Source organism: Salvia miltiorrhiza, chromosome 1 (genome assembly GCF_028751815.1).
Source record: "Salvia miltiorrhiza cultivar Shanhuang (shh) chromosome 1, IMPLAD_Smil_shh, whole genome shotgun sequence".
Taxonomy (NCBI): domain Eukaryota; kingdom Viridiplantae; phylum Streptophyta; class Magnoliopsida; order Lamiales; family Lamiaceae; genus Salvia; species Salvia miltiorrhiza.
In genome coordinates, this window is record NC_080387.1 from 1,679,036 (window position 1) to 1,698,007 (window position 18,972).

Here is an 18,972-nt window from a genome sequence, read left to right on the forward strand (position 1 = left end):
GGCATTACCGAACCCAGATTGCTATGTCATGTTTACCAGCATGGAGCTTCGGCCAACAAGTACCTCCCCAGTCTAACTTGGGGCATGGGAACCTGAAGCAACCCACTTGGTATGAATTACACCGAAGAAAGCAATCCGTCTGATCGCTACCATGAGAAGCAGTCAGCCAGAACCAAGAAAGGAAAGTAAATCTCGGAGATTTTGAAGAAGCAAGCGGAAGCAAGAGGAAGGAACTGGAAGGATCCGAAGAATGGGAAAGGTTGACTAAGCTTGCACCTGGAAGCCATCTTCAATCGGATCAATCAAAGATTGAGCTAAAAAAGGAAAGAAGATCCCGGCGAAGATTTGGAGCTGGCGCAGCTAGATTAGACCTCGACCATTCGGCAGTATAAAAGATTGATGATGTGCAGCGTGCACAAGTTCTTGGCATCTTAAAAACTTCTGTTTTACTTTAGCTACTACTTTAATTTGCCGTGTGTGGCATCCAAAACAATTTACGTTTCAGTACTATCTTCCTATTTCCGTTGTGTTTTGCATTCGAACAAGATTGAAGGCTTGATTGAAGCCTTAGGTATTATTTATCTATTCAAGTATTTCCTTTTGTTCTATAATGTGTTTAATTCATTTCGTATTTATGAATTCTATTATGTGTGAGTAATTCCTTAGGTGAGGTTTTAGGGGTGGAAATAATTGTTGTTAACATGTAAACATTCGTGAGGCATTTGTTCTTTCAGTTGAATCTCGTGGTTCCGGAAGGATTTGTTCGAAACCATGGGCAGTAGGGGCCTAACGGGTGATCTCCGTTCGGTAAAATGCTGTCCGTGACAAGCAAAGGCCAGGGAATACCAGGGCGTGACAACCGGTATACCCGAGACCGAGTAGCTAAGTAGCGTCAACAAAAGGCGTTGTAGATCCAGAAGGTGGGGAAAGGATTGATGGGATACACTGTCTTTCTTCAGTCTTGGGCTTCTCTAGAGACTATCCATCAACTGTGACGAGGCATAAAGCCATGGTTATCAAACGAGGAAAGCAATCTCGGCACCGTAGCATGTCTATGACTGTCGGCTGACAAAGCCGGAAATGGTTGTGTCCAGGAGGCATGTGTCACTCAAAGTGCGGAGTTGGGGACCTCGGGAGAGAAGGCTGGTGAGGGCCATACTTGGTGAGTAACGGGTATGACTACCATCTAAGGAGAAGTGAAGCACTGCCTTGTGACAGGGGAATGTGTGACCTTCGGACCAAGTGACCACAATGGGATCAACCATCCTACATGTGAAGTATAACCCCTTGAAACGCCCCAATGTCTTTGGGCCACGCCTTGGATTTATATGGATCATGGACGGATTATCAGTATGCCTATGACCGAAACGAATGTTAACAACAGTTATGACCTAACCGAATAACCTCACCTGTCGCAGCCCGATTCCCAACTATAGTGATAGCGGGGTACGAGTATCGATACGGCTATTTTTAAAAGAATAGAAGATAAGATGTATAGGTCAAACATCAAGCGGAAGCTCGCATCAAAGGTGTTAAGAAAATCATCATAAATGAACCCAAGGGTAAAATCGTCAACGTCGTTATAACTTTTTAATTATCAGGAATTTCCCGAACAAAAACAAAACGGGTGTAGCTCATTTTTCATAAGGAAGCATAATATGCAGAGTATCACAGTAAAAGGCGAACCGATTATATGTATGGAGACACATAACCGTGAGTATATTGCTTGATTAGGAAGGAAATAAAGTATCATCTCACTAAGATTTTATCGACATCAGTAGGAAAGCAAAGTACATCATCCTTTAGACTCTAACATCAAAGGAAAGCAGCAAAGAAACTTAATCAATGAAACCATCCCCACCAGCACCAGTCCAATCTCGCTCCGTTGCTTAGCCTGCACATTTAGAAATATATGCAGGGCGTGAGTAATAATACTCAGTGGGCAAACGCCGGAAAAACATCAAAGTCGCTCTTAGAGCTCAATGTTTGAAACTTGCCACATCATCAGCAATGCACAGGAGTAAGTTATCATAAATGAATCTGTGCATGCAGTTTTAATAATCATAACATCATAAGGAAACGATAGCGCTATCAAAATACTCATCATGTATGTACCACGTCTACAACTCATCATTATTATCGGTACTGAGAAGTAGGCCTCCCTCTCAAGTACCGTGACCGGCCGACCCGAAGACGGCTCACAGTCACCTCTGTGTACACAACCCCGCTTGTGGCAGGATCCGAATCCGTCTCATCAGTAGAGGGCAACATACAAGCTCAACATCAAAAATTGGCAAGTCAAACAGTTCTTAAACATCATTTATCTCAATATTTGATAAACTCATAAATATCATCATCAATCATTTAGAAAGCTCATACGATAAACGTATACTCAAAATATTGCCCACCTGTAGTCCTTCGCTTAAGCTCGGATAGGAAATAGGTGACTTACTTCTTCGTCTCGCTCGGGTCTTCATAAATCGTCAACATCATCACGAAGGTTCATGTGATAAAACAAACCTTAGTTAGAACTTATTACTAAAATCCAAACTCATCTCAACAATAACTTCTCACTCAACGTCTATTTACCCAGTAAAACTAAATCCCTAGGCATACTCGACTTCTAAGGATTCACACGTCTTACTCTCGATTTAACTCTCAACTCTGACTATACTCATAGCAAACAAGCACATAGGCATGCACAATCACATAAGCATACAACTTCACATATAAACATATTACAAACAAGCAAACATAAGTTTGACTCGGAGACCAGAGCAGAGAAATGCTCGGTGGTCAAGGTGGAAAAACTCAGCAGAGCAGAGAAGACTAGCTCAGCAGAGCAGAATAGAAATACTCGCCAGAGCAAAGGAATGACGAACTCTCTGTCGCCAGAGGAATGACTTCTCGGGTCAAGGCAGAGAAATGGGAAGCCAGAGAAATCAACATCTCAGAGGAATCACTCGTCAAAGAAATCAATCGTCACTGAAATCAAACGTCAGAGGAATCGATCGTCAGAGGAATCGATCGTCAGAGCAGAGAAATGACGAATTCTCCGTTATACCAGAGAAATGAATTCGCTGTCAAGGCAGCGGAGGAATAAATTCTCTGGCATGCCAGCGGGGAAAACACTTCTCTGGCATACCAGCGGAATCACAACTCGGTAAAGCAGAACAGGACTCAAGGTAGAACAGTGCTATCAAGAGCAACTCGAAAACTCATCAACTTTTTTATTCCCCAAAGTTCATCAAAACATTCCCAAACATCAAAATTACTATCACTCAATCATCATAGCTAACTCAAAACTCATTTAAACTCTACATTCATCAAACATCACGTTAATCTTTTCATATATTCATGCTCATCATCAAATCGTCATTCAAGACATAACCTCAGGGATTTTCCCAAATTCTTATATCAAACTGGTTTTGTAAAAATCATGTCTCAAGACTCAGCTTTGCAAAACACATCTTAATCACCTCAAATCAACACATATAACATATTTCTCACTCCAATTTAAGAAAAGTATCAGAAAGATTTTTAAAGGGCATGAACCCTAATTTTCGAAAATGAAGAAAAGGAGGAGGGGGAGTTTCTCATGCTTCAATCATCCTTCTATACACATATATCACATAATAAGGTCTAGATCTAAAAGATCAGGACACTTACTCAAATAATTTCAAGAAAAGGAAATATTCTCTCTATTCTTCAAGCATCAAACTCCACTAATCTTCTTGAATCAAGAGTAGAAAGTGTTTAAGGACTAGATTTAGTGGAGAATTTCATCATAGTTATGTCTTTAGAAGCTCGAGCTTTGTCTCCCATGGAAGAGAGAAGGAATGGCGTGGGGGAGAGAAAGAGGAAAGTGAAGGCCGAAAATGAAAGTGACGGCAAGAGAGAGAGAAGTCTCTTGTTTTTAATCACCAATCTTACACTCTAATCTAGGAAGCATTAAATGCTCAAATAGTACTTTGTCTCCCCACTTGGCTACTTGTCAAATCACCCATGTGAGAAAGATTAAAATAATGAGAGTGAGTGTAGGAAGGTGTGGTGGTAAATAAAAATCATGTACTACCACAAATACTCAAATATAAGTGCACACATATTAGGTAAATCACATAACGTCAATCAAATAGCTCACGAAATTCTCTCATTAAAGACGGATCATCACTCGTCATTAATCTAATCGCCACTCTAGCTTAATCCTCTTTATAGTGACTCTCAATCACTACCTCGAATCTATCTCTCTTCTTTCATCTCAACTCAAAATCAATTATCCTCTCTATTTCAACTCTAACATCATTCTCAATTCTATCAACATCTCTATTTTACTCATATTACCCTCCATCGATAACTTCTTCTCGATTTTGGTAAGCTAGTCTTTAACTCTCAAGGTCCTCAATAGTATTTCAATACTATTTCAAGGTAACCAAAATACAGGGTGTTACATCATCAAGGGTTCTCTCCCTCTCTTCCTCGACTCTATGTCAAACTCATTATTCCTATTTTCTTAATAGGACAGTCAGTCTCTGATATCTCGGTATCCGGTAATTCTATTCCCGGTAGTCAGAAGTAAAATAGAATCTCAATTCAATTCAATCAGCATCTTTAACTCGACTCGTTTCTCAAATCTCATCACTCTAACTCCATCATTGGTTTGTCCAGTTATAACTCTATTTAAAAGAAAATCTATCTTCTCTGGTCATAAAAGAAAATAAACACTACTAGAAAAACGCTCATAGATAACGGATTTTATCCGTTATCTATGAGCAAAAAAACCGTTGTGTATAGTGGTGTTATCTATTATAGGTGTCATACACAACGGTTTAAAAACCGTTATCTATGAAGGGAAAAGATAACAATATAAACATACATATATCACGGTTATGAAACCGTTATCTATATTGATTATACATAACGGTTTTTTACTGTTATGTATTATAATTTATCCGTTATGTATTCTATAATATATTTTTTTTTTTCATATTATAGTTAACAGTTTTTATACTTTTTATAACGGTTTAAACCGTTATCTTTTTCTTACAAAGATAACGGTTTTTTACTGTTATGTATTATAATTTATCCATTATGTATTCTATAATATTTTTTTTTTCATATTATAGTTAACAGTTTTTATACTTTTTATAACGGTTTAAACCGTTATCTTTTTCTCACAAAGATAACGATTTTCCACTGATATGTATTATAGAATTTATCCGTTATGTATTATGTAATATTTTTTTTTCCATATTATAGTTAACAGTTTTTTATACTTTTTATAACGGTTTAAACCGTTATCTATGTAAGACATAGATAACGGATTTTAACCATTATCTTTAATATTTAATATTTTTTTCTCAATTTTTATGTTATTTATATCAAGAAATAAATAAATAACTTTAAAACAACAAAATGATAAAATCAACAATAACAATATTATATATTATCCAAAATATTCGTACATTATCATCCGAATGAACCAAGTATCAAGTATCTAAGATCATTACATATTTCGATTCACTTCCTGGCTTATCCACTCCGACAAAGTCCTCATCGACCTCTCAAAGGCTTCATTCGCGCTCATCTCCATCTTGATCTTCCTCCCTTTTTGAAAGTAACATCCCTTGATAACATACAAACATATACGCCACTTGTCAAATACTCAGTTATATGAAAGGAAAATAGTGTTAAAAAAAGATATTATGCATACACTAGCATTATTGATTGAGAAAATCCCCTTCTGAAGAAATGATAAAAAGGAAAAAGACATTGTTCTTCATGCATATGTACATTCAAGGAATATGATGGAGTTAAACCTCAATATTTTGTTAGTTATCAGCCAGATCTAACTAAACCTTTGGGTCTTTTTTTTTTCTAACAAATTTCCAAAGAGCAAAGGATAGGAAACTTATCCATGTAAAGTTCAAATTCCACATATCTACACAAGATATCAAGATGCCTCAGTTTACAGTATAAATCATAAATATGTTCTGATATGACTATATACAGTTCAGAGCATCGATACGATATCACCTTCTTTCAGTCCTGTAACGCCCCGCTTTTCCCTAGCTAAATTTAGAGTAAATTTTGAACTTAGAAGTATGAGACGATTCACGCTGGTGAATAAAAACGAGTTTATTTTAATTCCAACAAAAATGATTTACAAAAACTTTGTAAAATTTAATCATTTAAATTCTTTTGCATTGCATATTTATTTAAATTGAGTATTTAAATAGTTGCACTAGTATTTCAATTAGCAAACTTTAAAGGATTTTTACATATCCAAAATTTTCAATATTATAGAGATTTTAATTGAAGTCTTCAGTTATTTATGTGTGCTTGATTTAATTATTCACATTTCGAGCCTTAGTTTAAATTATTCTATGAGCACATGCTACCACTTGTCATCTACCATCATGTCTTCCCATGATCACCATGCTTCCTCCCTCACCTTACATACGCCATCTACTCCTTGTCAAAATAAGCTGCCACCAACTCCCCTAATTTCAGCGGTCAAACATCTCTGCATAATTGAAGGAAACCCATCCCTTGCACTTTCACTAGCAACTTAAATATCACACCTCTATACGTTAATATCTCCACATCAGTCTGCTACCTCTCAATTATATCACACCTCTTGTACTCTGTTTCAAACAAACACATCTAAGAAGATATTTCGACCCACTGGACTTCAAGAAATTCCATCTCCTTGACTCACAGAAACTACCAAGCTCAACCACCACCTTAAGGTTGCGATTCTTTCAAACGTATTATCATTTAATTCGATTTCACAACATGCTTTATCTGTGTGCTTATTGTGCAAACTGAATCAGAAAACAAGAAATAGAATTTATATTAAGATTCAATTCATGATATGTATGAGATGCATGTTTCAATATTCATTGAAATGATAGGCTTAACTGAAAACAAAGGTAAAACAAATATTGTTTTTAAAGCGAAAGCTAGAATTTTGGCTAGAGGTTTTCTGAACTTGATGAGGTATGTACGAGCCGAGTTAAATGAGGGGGAAGAGCGGTGGCGGCTGGGGCTGCTATCGCCGGAGGAGAAGAGAGTTTGTTGAGGGAGATGCCGATGGTGGGTCTTCGTGGAGGGAGGCAGATGCTGTCGGCGGCGGCGGTTCTCCTGCTGTTGGGCCGTCGGATCTGTTAACGGGGGAGATTTGAGAGAGAGCTGAGGGAGGTCGGCGGCGGCTCTTTCCTGTGGAAGGAGCGGCGCTGCCGCTGTGTGCAGGTGGTTGAGCTGAGAGAGAAGAAGTCGAGGGAGACGAGGGTGGCGGCACCTAATGGCTGGTCGCGGTGGCCGAAGGAGAAGAGGTGAGGGGCGGATTTCCGATCTGGACTTTGGAGGAAAGAGAGAGTTGGGGGCTAGGACGCTGGTGGTGGTGGCGTGAAGCCGCTGCTGTCGTCCGCTGGATTTTCAGAAGGAGGCGACGGCGGATCTGCTGCGAGGACGCCGGAGGCGGCGGCGCTCCGCGGCGGTTGCGCCTGCTGCGTGAGGGAGAGAGGGCTGGACGGCGCAGCCGCTGGGTGCGTGTGTTTGTGTAGGTAGATGGAAAACTAGGGAGAAGAAGATGGGGTAGAGGGAGAAGGGCCGGTCGTCGGCTTCTCGCCGGAGGTAGCGCCCTCGACCGAGCAGAGAGAAGAGAGAGGCGAGAGAGGCGTGAGAATGAGAGAGAAGCTGTGTGGTGCGTGTGATTTGAGAAAGAGAGGGATAAGAGAGAGATTTCTGATGGGCCCAGTGAGATGGGCTTAGGTTTAGAGGAGTTGGGCCGATTCAAATTTTATTTTGCTTGGGCTCTTTTAATAATATGGGCCACTGAATTATTTTTGGAAGCATGAATTGCCCTATTTTTATGGGCTGCGATTTTTATAAAAAAAAGGAGGGCCTCTTATTATTTTAAATTGGGTTGCCTTAATTATTAATTTGACTATAATTAGTTTGATTAATTATTTTAATTTTCATAATAATATTAAATTATTATTATGTGCATATTTTAAGTAAATTACTTATTATATGCTAAGCATGACATGAAATTGCATCTTTATTTGCAATAAGAGTATCTATGATTTAATTGGTTTTAATTATAATTCCAATTATTAAAGAAAGACGAGTAAGAATATTGTTGGTGTTCTTAACTCAAGAGATTTGTTTTCAATTATTTATTCATTAAATTTTGAAAACCCGGCTAAGTGAATCATAGAATGTTAAGCACTTCACCACGACTTAAGATTAGATTCAAGGAGACCTATTAAGAATAGTTTTCTTGTAGGCTTTGAACGTCAGAAGGATTAGCACTGCTATTCCGATTCAGAGATAAGAATAAACGACAGGCTTTGCCTATACAGGTGGGCTTACTTTCCAAATGTACAAAGTATGATTGAGTTATTAAGCTCTAAATGTTTCAATGAAATGCAAATTGTTTATTCAAAAATGCAAACTGTTTATCCAATAAAATATTTTGTGCACTCTGCTCTGTTTAAGGCTCGCAATAATGAATCGATCGAGGTTCTCTCTTGACCTAACACGTTATTTGAGAATTGTGTACACCTATTAGCTGACCTGGTGGGTTGATCTCCATCGGGCACTAATCATGTATGTATGAGGCGTTATAAGGGTGCTCGACGGGATGTGTTCCGGAGCATTGGGTCCCAAATGGGAACTTGACTGGGTTACGCCCTCAGTTCAAGTAAGAAGGAGAAATGGATCCGTCGGTGGCTAAAAGGTCCGGGATCACAGCGAGTAACAGAAAGGGAGTGTGACATGTGCGCACAAATGAAAGAAATTATTTTAACATGCTTAGAAGTTCTTTCAATTTAAAACCTTCTAAGTCATGTCAAGTATGATTGGATAAACTGTCTTTATTAAAATATGAGATGTTTCAGAAAATGCATGCCCACTAAGTACATTAGTACTTAGCCCAAAAATACTTTCAAATGTTTTCAGGTTGGCTGGCCGGTGCTGACGGGACGGAGCTGAGGCTAGAGTTAAATTCCTATGTTAGACTTCCGCTGTAGCAACTACTCATATACGTCTTTTGTTTCCTCAAATTAAGATCTCCATGTCAAATTTCAAATGATATACCTGACCGAGCTTAGACTCTTCACTACTAAATTTATGCTAATGAATGTTGGTTGTCAGAAGCATGAAACAAAACTTGTGATCCAAAGGGGCATAGCTCGACTGGATATTTTATTATTCGGTTTTAACAAGGTTTTTCCCTTGTTTATTTCTATAAATTATTCACACCTCGATTATATTTATTCCTTCAAGAATTGGGGTGTGACAGAATGGTATCAGAGCATGAGTTTTCTTTCATGTCTTTGATAACTATAAATTTTTGATGTCGAGTCTAGAATAGTATCTCTAGACTTCTAAGAATGTCAGTAACCCTCAGCTCGCCGTCACACTGTCGCAACTAAGGTACGATAATAGTTTCAAAAATATACATATATGTATTTCAGATGTTATGAAAATTTTCAAGAAAATGTGCGCCTTACATTTATGATGCTATGTGAATGATTATTTGTCGTGTTTGGGACTACCCGAACCCATAACGACTAAATGAATGTTATTTCGTGTTTGGGACTGCCCGAACCCTTAACGAATCAATGTATGTATGGTCGAGTTAGATTCCTTGAATCTTTCCGGCATAAGCAAAGTTTTTCATAAAAGGGACATTTAATGTCCATATGACTCAAATTTCAAAGAAAGCAAATATATGTATGTATGTATGTATGAATGAATGATGAGAAAGCTTTATGTTATCATTTTAGGTTCACTGCCTATATGATTAGAATGATGAGTTCTTTTACAAATCGTTTGAGAACCACCCAATAATGCCTTACGAATGTTAGTCGTGATAGCACCGCTAGAACGACATAGAATGGACCTATATGATACCAAAGATTTATGATTGAAGTACTTAGAAGTAAGTACTTTAAGTTAAAAGTTGACTTAGAGCTTTATAAGAGATAAGAAGTTGACATGATTAGGGGCGAAGCTCCCATTTGACTGAGTGATTCGTTGTGCTGGGTCTGGCCAGCCCACATAACTAAGATCTCGGTGATTGTCAATTAGGATTTTGACCTTGAGTAGAGCGTCATCCCAATGTATAGACTCTCACTATGTAGTTGCCACAATAAGATTTTTCTTCCATCACGATAAGCATAATATGATTAGAATGAGTTAGTTTGTCACCAGTTCTCGAGACTATAGACATGGTGTTCTCACAATTAGAAAGATTCGATAACAATCAAGCTATGTAGCCGCACTGATAGTGAAGTCTAGTATCCCAAACTAGATTAGTCAGATATGCAATTTCGAGGACGAAATTTTTATAAGGAGGGAGGGATGTAACGCCCCGCTTTTCCCTAGCTAAATTTAGAGTAAATTTTGAACTTAGAAGTATGAGACGATTCACGCTGGTGAATAAAAACGAGTTTATTTTAATTCCAACAAAAATGATTTACAAAAACTTTGTAAAATTTAATCATTTAAATTCTTTTGCATTGCATATTTATTTAAATTGAGTATTTAAATAGTTGCACTAGTATTTCAATTAGCAAACTTTAAAGGATTTTTACATATCCAAAATTTTCAATATTATAGAGATTTTAATTGAAGTCTTCAGTTATTTATGTGTGCTTGATTTAATTATTCACATTTCGAGCCTTAGTTTAAATTATTCTATGAGCACATGCTACCACTTGTCATCTACCATCATGTCTTCCCATGATCACCATGCTTCCTCCCTCACCTTACATACGCCATCTACTCCTTGTCAAAATAAGCTGCCACCAACTCCCCTAATTTCAGCGGTCAAACATCTCTGCATAATTGAAGGAAACCCATCCCTTGCACTTTCACTAGCAACTTAAATATCACACCTCTATACGTTAATATCTCCACATCAGTCTGCTACCTCTCAATTATATCACACCTCTTGTACTCTGTTTCAAACAAACACATCTAAGAAGATATTTCGACCCACTGGACTTCAAGAAATTCCATCTCCTTGACTCACAGAAACTACCAAGCTCAACCACCACCTTAAGGTTGCGATTCTTTCAAACGTATTATCATTTAATTCGATTTCACAACATGCTTTATCTGTGTGCTTATTGTGCAAACTGAATCAGAAAACAAGAAATAGAATTTATATTAAGATTCAATTCATGATATGTATGAGATGCATGTTTCAATATTCATTGAAATGATAGGCTTAACTGAAAACAAAGGTAAAACAAATATTGTTTTTAAAGCGAAAGCTAGAATTTTGGCTAGAGGTTTTCTGAACTTGATGAGGTATGTACGAGCCGAGTTAAATGAGGGGGAAGAGCGGTGGCGGCTGGGGCTGCTATCGCCGGAGGAGAAGAGAGTTTGTTGAGGGAGATGCCGATGGTGGGTCTTCGTGGAGGGAGGCAGATGCTGTCGGCGGCGGCGGTTCTCCTGCTGTTGGGCCGTCGGATCTGTTAACGGGGGAGATTTGAGAGAGAGCTGAGGGAGGTCGGCGGCGGCTCTTTCCTGTGGAAGGAGCGGCGCTGCCGCTGTGTGCAGGTGGTTGAGCTGAGAGAGAAGAAGTCGAGGGAGACGAGGGTGGCGGCACCTAATGGCTGGTCGCGGTGGCCGAAGGAGAAGAGGTGAGGGGCGGATTTCCGATCTGGACTTTGGAGGAAAGAGAGAGTTGGGGGCTAGGACGCTGGTGGTGGTGGCGTGAAGCCGCTGCTGTCGTCCGCTGGATTTTCAGAAGGAGGCGACGGCGGATCTGCTGCGAGGACGCCGGAGGCGGCGGCGCTCCGCGGCGGTTGCGCCTGCTGCGTGAGGGAGAGAGGGCTGGACGGCGCAGCCGCTGGGTGCGTGTGTTTGTGTAGGTAGATGGAAAACTAGGGAGAAGAAGATGGGGTAGAGGGAGAAGGGCCGGTCGTCGGCTTCTCGCCGGAGGTAGCGCCCTCGACCGAGCAGAGAGAAGAGAGAGGCGAGAGAGGCGTGAGAATGAGAGAGAAGCTGTGTGGTGCGTGTGATTTGAGAAAGAGAGGGATAAGAGAGAGATTTCTGATGGGCCCAGTGAGATGGGCTTAGGTTTAGAGGAGTTGGGCCGATTCAAATTTTATTTTGCTTGGGCTCTTTTAATAATATGGGCCACTGAATTATTTTTGGAAGCATGAATTGCCCTATTTTTATGGGCTGCGATTTTTATAAAAAAAAGGAGGGCCTCTTATTATTTTAAATTGGGTTGCCTTAATTATTAATTTGACTATAATTAGTTTGATTAATTATTTTAATTTTCATAATAATATTAAATTATTATTATGTGCATATTTTAAGTAAATTACTTATTATATGCTAAGCATGACATGAAATTGCATCTTTATTTGCAATAAGAGTATCTATGATTTAATTGGTTTTAATTATAATTCCAATTATTAAAGAAAGACGAGTAAGAATATTGTTGGTGTTCTTAACTCAAGAGATTTGTTTTCAATTATTTATTCATTAAATTTTGAAAACCCGGCTAAGTGAATCATAGAATGTTAAGCACTTCACCACGACTTAAGATTAGATTCAAGGAGACCTATTAAGAATAGTTTTCTTGTAGGCTTTGAACGTCAGAAGGATTAGCACTGCTATTCCGATTCAGAGATAAGAATAAACGACAGGCTTTGCCTATACAGGTGGGCTTACTTTCCAAATGTACAAAGTATGATTGAGTTATTAAGCTCTAAATGTTTCAATGAAATGCAAATTGTTTATTCAAAAATGCAAACTGTTTATCCAATAAAATATTTTGTGCACTCTGCTCTGTTTAAGGCTCGCAATAATGAATCGATCGAGGTTCTCTCTTGACCTAACACGTTATTTGAGAATTGTGTACACCTATTAGCTGACCTGGTGGGTTGATCTCCATCGGGCACTAATCATGTATGTATGAGGCGTTATAAGGGTGCTCGACGGGATGTGTTCCGGAGCATTGGGTCCCAAATGGGAACTTGACTGGGTTACGCCCTCAGTTCAAGTAAGAAGGAGAAATGGATCCGTCGGTGGCTAAAAGGTCCGGGATCACAGCGAGTAACAGAAAGGGAGTGTGACATGTGCGCACAAATGAAAGAAATTATTTTAACATGCTTAGAAGTTCTTTCAATTTAAAACCTTCTAAGTCATGTCAAGTATGATTGGATAAACTATCTTTATTAAAATATGAGATGTTTCAGAAAATGCATGCCCACTAAGTACATTAGTACTTAGCCCAAAAATACTTTCAAATGTTTTCAGGTTGGCTGGCCGGTGCTGACGGGACGGAGCTGAGGCTAGAGTTAAATTCCTATGTTAGACTTCCGCTGTAGCAACTACTCATATACGTCTTTTGTTTCCTCAAATTAAGATCTCCATGTCAAATTTCAAATGATATACCTGACCGAGCTTAGACTCTTCACTACTAAATTTATGCTAATGAATGTTGGTTGTCAGAAGCATGAAACAAAACTTGTGATCCAAAGGGGCATAGCTCGACTGGATATTTTATTATTCGGTTTTAACAAGGTTTTTCCCTTGTTTATTTCTATAAATTATTCACACCTCGATTATATTTATTCCTTCAAGAATTGGGGTGTGACAAGTCCACATTAGCAAAGAAATTCTGAGGTGAGTACTTTCCAGCAGAATGCATCAACTTAATCATGAAAAAATCTGAAAGTCTTCTCACATTAATATATATCTATGTGTGTGTGTAATGGACCAATTTACGACAGATATAAAGCGGTAGAAAATTTTACGACAGATATGAAGAGGCTCATTGAGACGCTCAGATGGGATAATATATCAACAGCAAGAACGCCTGATATGGAAAGAGCAGAGGCTACCTCGTAGCAATTCCTGAATAAACATCTGCGGGCTTTTCTCCAGCAACCAAGTTAACAGCAGCTGCCCCTGGCTGAATCATTATAATGACAAATTCAGTCCAGGTTGAGCGAAAATAAAGCATAAAGCATCAACATCATTGGAACCATCCCCTCGAAATGTGGGTCGGTATAATATGAAGTACAAAAAAAAGATATATGGAAAAAGAAGTAAGTAATAAGAATAAGAGAGGTTTCATGAGAAAGATGCAGAAAGCATATAAATAATACAAGAGAATACATAAAACAAGTGACATATATGGTGTGTCCTTCATCTGATTATTCTCACAGTGCACAACTGATGAGAATATTCAAATTTTTGAAGCCACGTATTAATATCTAAGCCATCAGCATGCGTACTAGAAATTCAAGATATTCACAAAGTCCACTTTCAAAATGAAACAAGACCCTGAATTCCAAACATGGAAAGCAGTAGCTACACATAAGGAGAGAAGAAAACTGAGAATAATTAAGTAAGAAACCCACCTTATCCCTACCAAGGGCAGCATAATGCTGTAAACCATTGCAAGAACCATCCTAGATAGAACACAAATTGAAAAATATGAGAAGAGCAGTTAAAAATAAAATAGCGATGCTTTAGATAAATTAACAAAGAATGCACTCCGACAAAGTTCATCAAGTACTTCAAGAGAAAACTGACATCAACTTTACATATCAAAGTTAATAACATTGCATATCATACATGAAATCGTCAAATCGACAAGCTGGAAAGCAAATAGATAATGCATAATTGGATGACTTTAGCTCCTAATACTATTAACAGACAAGAAGAAATTCAACTAAAATAGACAAGAAGAAATTTAACTACAATATTGTAAATATTAATCTTGCAGAGAAACAGGTTATATGCTTTAAAATATAGAAGAATCTATAGGCAACATCAGAATATATTATGAAAAAGCACATGCTACATAGGAGATTTATTAATTCAATTTAATAGTTGTAGATATGATCTAATGAGGATTTAGAATATTGCATGTTATGAAAACAGTACTTGGTGGACTGGAATATGAGATATTATTGTCTCGGGAGATGGACTTCTAAGGGCCTCAGCAAGGGTAATGCATGCTGCCAAACATTGAAAAGGATCTTCTGCTTTTAACCACCAACGCTCTCCTTCAAGTGGTCTATCTGCAGAATCAAATATATCGTCCAAATGGTTCTCAGTAAAAGCTAGTCGACAACCATATGTAATATAACTCTCTTACAAAGCCAATAGTTTTCACCTTAAAATCTTCATTCATCAAGAAGTAGAACCACAACCATATGTAATATAACTCAAAGGCCACCACAAACAACCAAAAAGGAAAATTCACCAAGTCAACTAAGAGCATTAAGCTGCCATAACCACTCATATGTTGAGCTGAAAAATTACCTGCATCAATCTCCAAAATTCTCAGCAGAAGTATCAGTGTTCTCATCCTCGTCATCATCCAGTTCTCGTATCTTAGCAATCTCAGCCTGCGCACGCTCAAAATTCACCAACCACTGCACCATGAAATGCATAAGCTACGACAAGTCAAAAGTGCAAATACGGCTCTTTTGTCTTGATAATAAAACTATAGATTTCACAAGCAAAGGTGGGATTTTGGCAAAATGATTAGATGACAGTGTATGTAGTCGGATAAAAGCTACCTCATCCGCATCCTCTATAGTGCCATCAGTCGCAATACCCTTGGACTTCACCCACATATGGGCCCCTTCACCGACCAAGAACCTGAGGAATATAATCTTTCTAATTAAGCAGACAGGTATAAAGAGGAGGATGAGTGAACCTAGTGCCGCTTGAAAGCTTGATACCCACTCCCCGGTCTGAAGATCATAGATATGCACCAGACCATCCTTTAAAAGAGAGTTTGGACAAAATTAGAGACTTAACTGCTGTTGAATTGAATGCCTGAAAAGATTACTGGTAGCTAAAAAGGTACCTGACCACCAGTTCCAAGATATCGACCAAGAGGTTCAATAGCGAATTGTATTCTCTGATTGGTGCTTTCAGATGATCGATATAGTCTAACCAAATACAGAAGAAAAGTTAGTAACAATTGGATCCTAAAGCTTTAACAAGGCCCACACTTCTTATATAACTATTGCAGAGGAGAAATTAGCATTTGGCAAGCAACTAAGAAAAAATAATTCAAGACTAGTCCAACAGGAGAACTTATGAGATTGATAATGAACATAGCTAGCTTTTTCTGCAGTCAAATGCCCAATTCCCATATGAGGTTTTAGAGAGGAGCAAAAAACCTACTTGTAGACAATATCAACAGTTTTGCGAATATCCCAGCATAGAATATAAGGATCCTGCAAGATATTTGAAAGAACATCCATGAAAGGCCCATCTAATTTTGCATTAGTATGCTGTCAAAAGAGGAGCAGTTGGACTCTACCTTCCGTCCCCCAGAGTACAAATAGTTTCCATCCTTAGAAAACTGAACCTGGCAGATACATACTTCGAATGATTAACCACTTCTAGAAACTCAAGAAAACATGAACCCACAGAAGGCAACTCTACCAACTTACTTGTGTAACCCCACCTTCTTGGCCATGCAACACATACAGCAGTTCCATATTGTCTTCTCTGTATATAGCAGTAGTCTGGTTGTAGGAGCCCACAGCCAGCATACCAGAAGAAGTGGGGGAAAAAGCAATAGAAGATATAATACCTGACCATAAGAAGAAAGAAGCTCAGGAAGATTAGATCCCACTAAAAACAAATATATTTAATGCATTAACACCACATAGATACTACTCGATTGAACCCACATAGATCACAACAAATAACTTATCAAATACTTGAGCTTATATAATGATTTAAAAGTTTACAGATTTAGGGTCAATCCAAAGTTGGTGGAATTCATTCCAAAGCCCCATTAATCTAGAAATTAGATAAAATCACCTGATTGGCCTTCTTTGTTTCCTAAAACAGTCGAGTGTTGTTCAAAATCTCTCCCTGGGCGATGAACCTCAAAAATTCTGATAGCTTTATTGTATCCAGCAAATATCCTGATCAGAATAATATAATATCTTCAAATATACAAAATAGCTACATGTGTGAAAAACAGAAGTTCCTGAAAGACATAGGACTATCATAAGGCAAAGACTTAAAACCAAAAAAGACAGAGATCTGGATTCAGGGGCAAAGAAAAAAACAGACATGATCAGAAATTATCAAGCACGCGTCAATAAATCTACATGATAATCTACTTAATCACAAGATACTCTGTAGAAAAAATACCCAAATAACACCAACAAAATACCTCCAGAACTTGAATTGCAGCTGCAACAGCATCAATACATCCACCAGAACCCTAAATTAAACAAGAAATAGTTCAGTAGTGAAATGGAAATACATTGGAATCAACCTCATATTGAGAATGTTTTGAGCAGAGGAAGGGCTTTAGCGGTGTTGCGATCTCCGAGCAAGGGATATCCGGCGGCGTCAAGCCAGGGCGGCGACCGGCGATTTCAGACAGAGAAGCTAGGGCTCTACTTCTTCCCTTCAATTGCGCGCTTCCAGTGAGGGATTAGAGAGGGAAACCGAGACAAAGAGAAAAAGAGGGAAATAACGGTCAAAATTAGTCGCCAGATTTTACAGAAGCAGCGCCGGAGTTTCAGAGAAGGATACATCAGCGGCGGCGCCTCGGACCGCTGCTGTTCGCGGAAGAGAAAGGGATAGGGGGCCTCAGCGGCGAGGACGGCGGCGCGAACAGCTACACGGCGGCGAGGACGGTGGAGAATGGCGGCGAGGATGGGGGCTGGCGGCGACAGTGAAGCCCGGTTTGAAGGGAGTAAGGCGGTGGAAGAGAGAAAAGGAAGAGGAGAGAACGGTGGGAGAGAGAGGGGGGTTGGCTAGGGTTAGGATTTTAATTTTTTATAATATTATTAAAATTAAAAATCAATATTCATAAAAGTAATACATAACAGTATCAAGGCGCTCATATATAACGGTTAAAACAACCGTTATAAAAAATGCTCATAGATAACGGTTTTGTAATACCGTTATGTATGCAACTAATAGATAACGCAAAAACATAACGCATTTGTTCAAACCGTTATCTATGCATTTAGACAACACTACATAGATAACAGATTTTCGCAAAACCGTTATCTATTCCTAAAAGTGCGCTCATACATAACGGTTTTTTAAAAAAACCGTTATCTATTCACTGTTATGTATGTAAATTTTTGTAGTAGTGAAATCTAGCATCTCGACATCTCAGTATTCTCAATAGTGTTAAAACACTATCTCCCAACATAAGGGAAAAGTACGGGGTGTTACATCACCCCTTTGTTATTATTGATCTTGTTAATTTCTTGTGCAGAGTATACAGATTGAGAATTGTGACACCTCAGTTTGTCGTTGGAGAACAAAGTGGTTCCTCACTCCCTGTGGGATTCGACCCTACACTTGCCACTAAGACTGAGAATCTTGTTGTGAGACGTAGGAGCGTGTATTGTCTGTACTGGGCATACACAAGTATTTTACCCGCACCGCACGACGGGTGCGTGTCAAAATTGGCGCCGTTGCCGGGGAGTGACGCGCAGCAATTTTGTTCTCTCCTCATTCCATTTTCCGCTACTGGTGTATGCGTGGAACTCGTAGAGCTGTAAGAGCATTGGTGTTTGATCCTGATATTGATCGTACAGAAAGACGACTGCGCGCAGGAGCACGAATAGCGAGACGCAAAGCTATGGCAGAGGCTGAACAGGCAGAAGCCGTACCGGAGCAGACCCTCAGAAAGTTGGCATACCCAACTAATCTCAACCAGAGGCCGAACGGAATCACCTTACCCGCAAATCCGTTCGCACCTCGTCGGTATGACATGAAGCCCTCATTGCTTCAGATCTTACCGAAGTTCAATGGATACCAAGGAGATGACCCTCATACTCATCTCCAAGATTTTGAGACGACAATCATGCACCAATCAAATGATGAGCAGCAAGAGTATGTCAAGTTGATACTCTTCCCTTTTACCTTGGTGGACAACGCAAGAAGATGGCTGTATGACCTACCCGAAGGCAGTGTCACTACATG

General features: G+C 39.0%; 1 protein-coding gene and 1 long non-coding RNA gene across 2 annotated transcripts; both read right to left on the reverse strand.

The window, feature by feature from the left end:
* Positions 1 to 5,416: 5,416 nt before the first annotated feature.
* On the reverse strand, positions 5,417 to 15,059 carry LOC131007231 (uncharacterized). The gene is made up of 4 exons (XR_009095986.1): positions 14,929 to 15,059; positions 14,400 to 14,450; positions 13,878 to 13,948; positions 5,417 to 5,623 (listed from the first exon to the last, which is right to left on the reverse strand). It is a non-coding gene; the product is annotated as an uncharacterized LOC131007231 (long non-coding RNA).
* A 255-nt stretch (positions 15,060 to 15,314) lies between these two features.
* Positions 15,315 to 17,174, reverse strand: LOC131007150 (uncharacterized). Its single transcript, XM_057934310.1, has 8 exons — positions 17,092 to 17,174; positions 16,834 to 16,940; positions 16,458 to 16,600; positions 16,325 to 16,372; positions 16,186 to 16,238; positions 15,863 to 15,947; positions 15,570 to 15,776; positions 15,315 to 15,422 (listed from the first exon to the last, which is right to left on the reverse strand). Coding segments are annotated over exons 1-8 (753 nt in total). The 5' UTR covers positions 17,094 to 17,174.
* Positions 17,175 to 18,972: the final 1,798 nt, after the last annotated feature.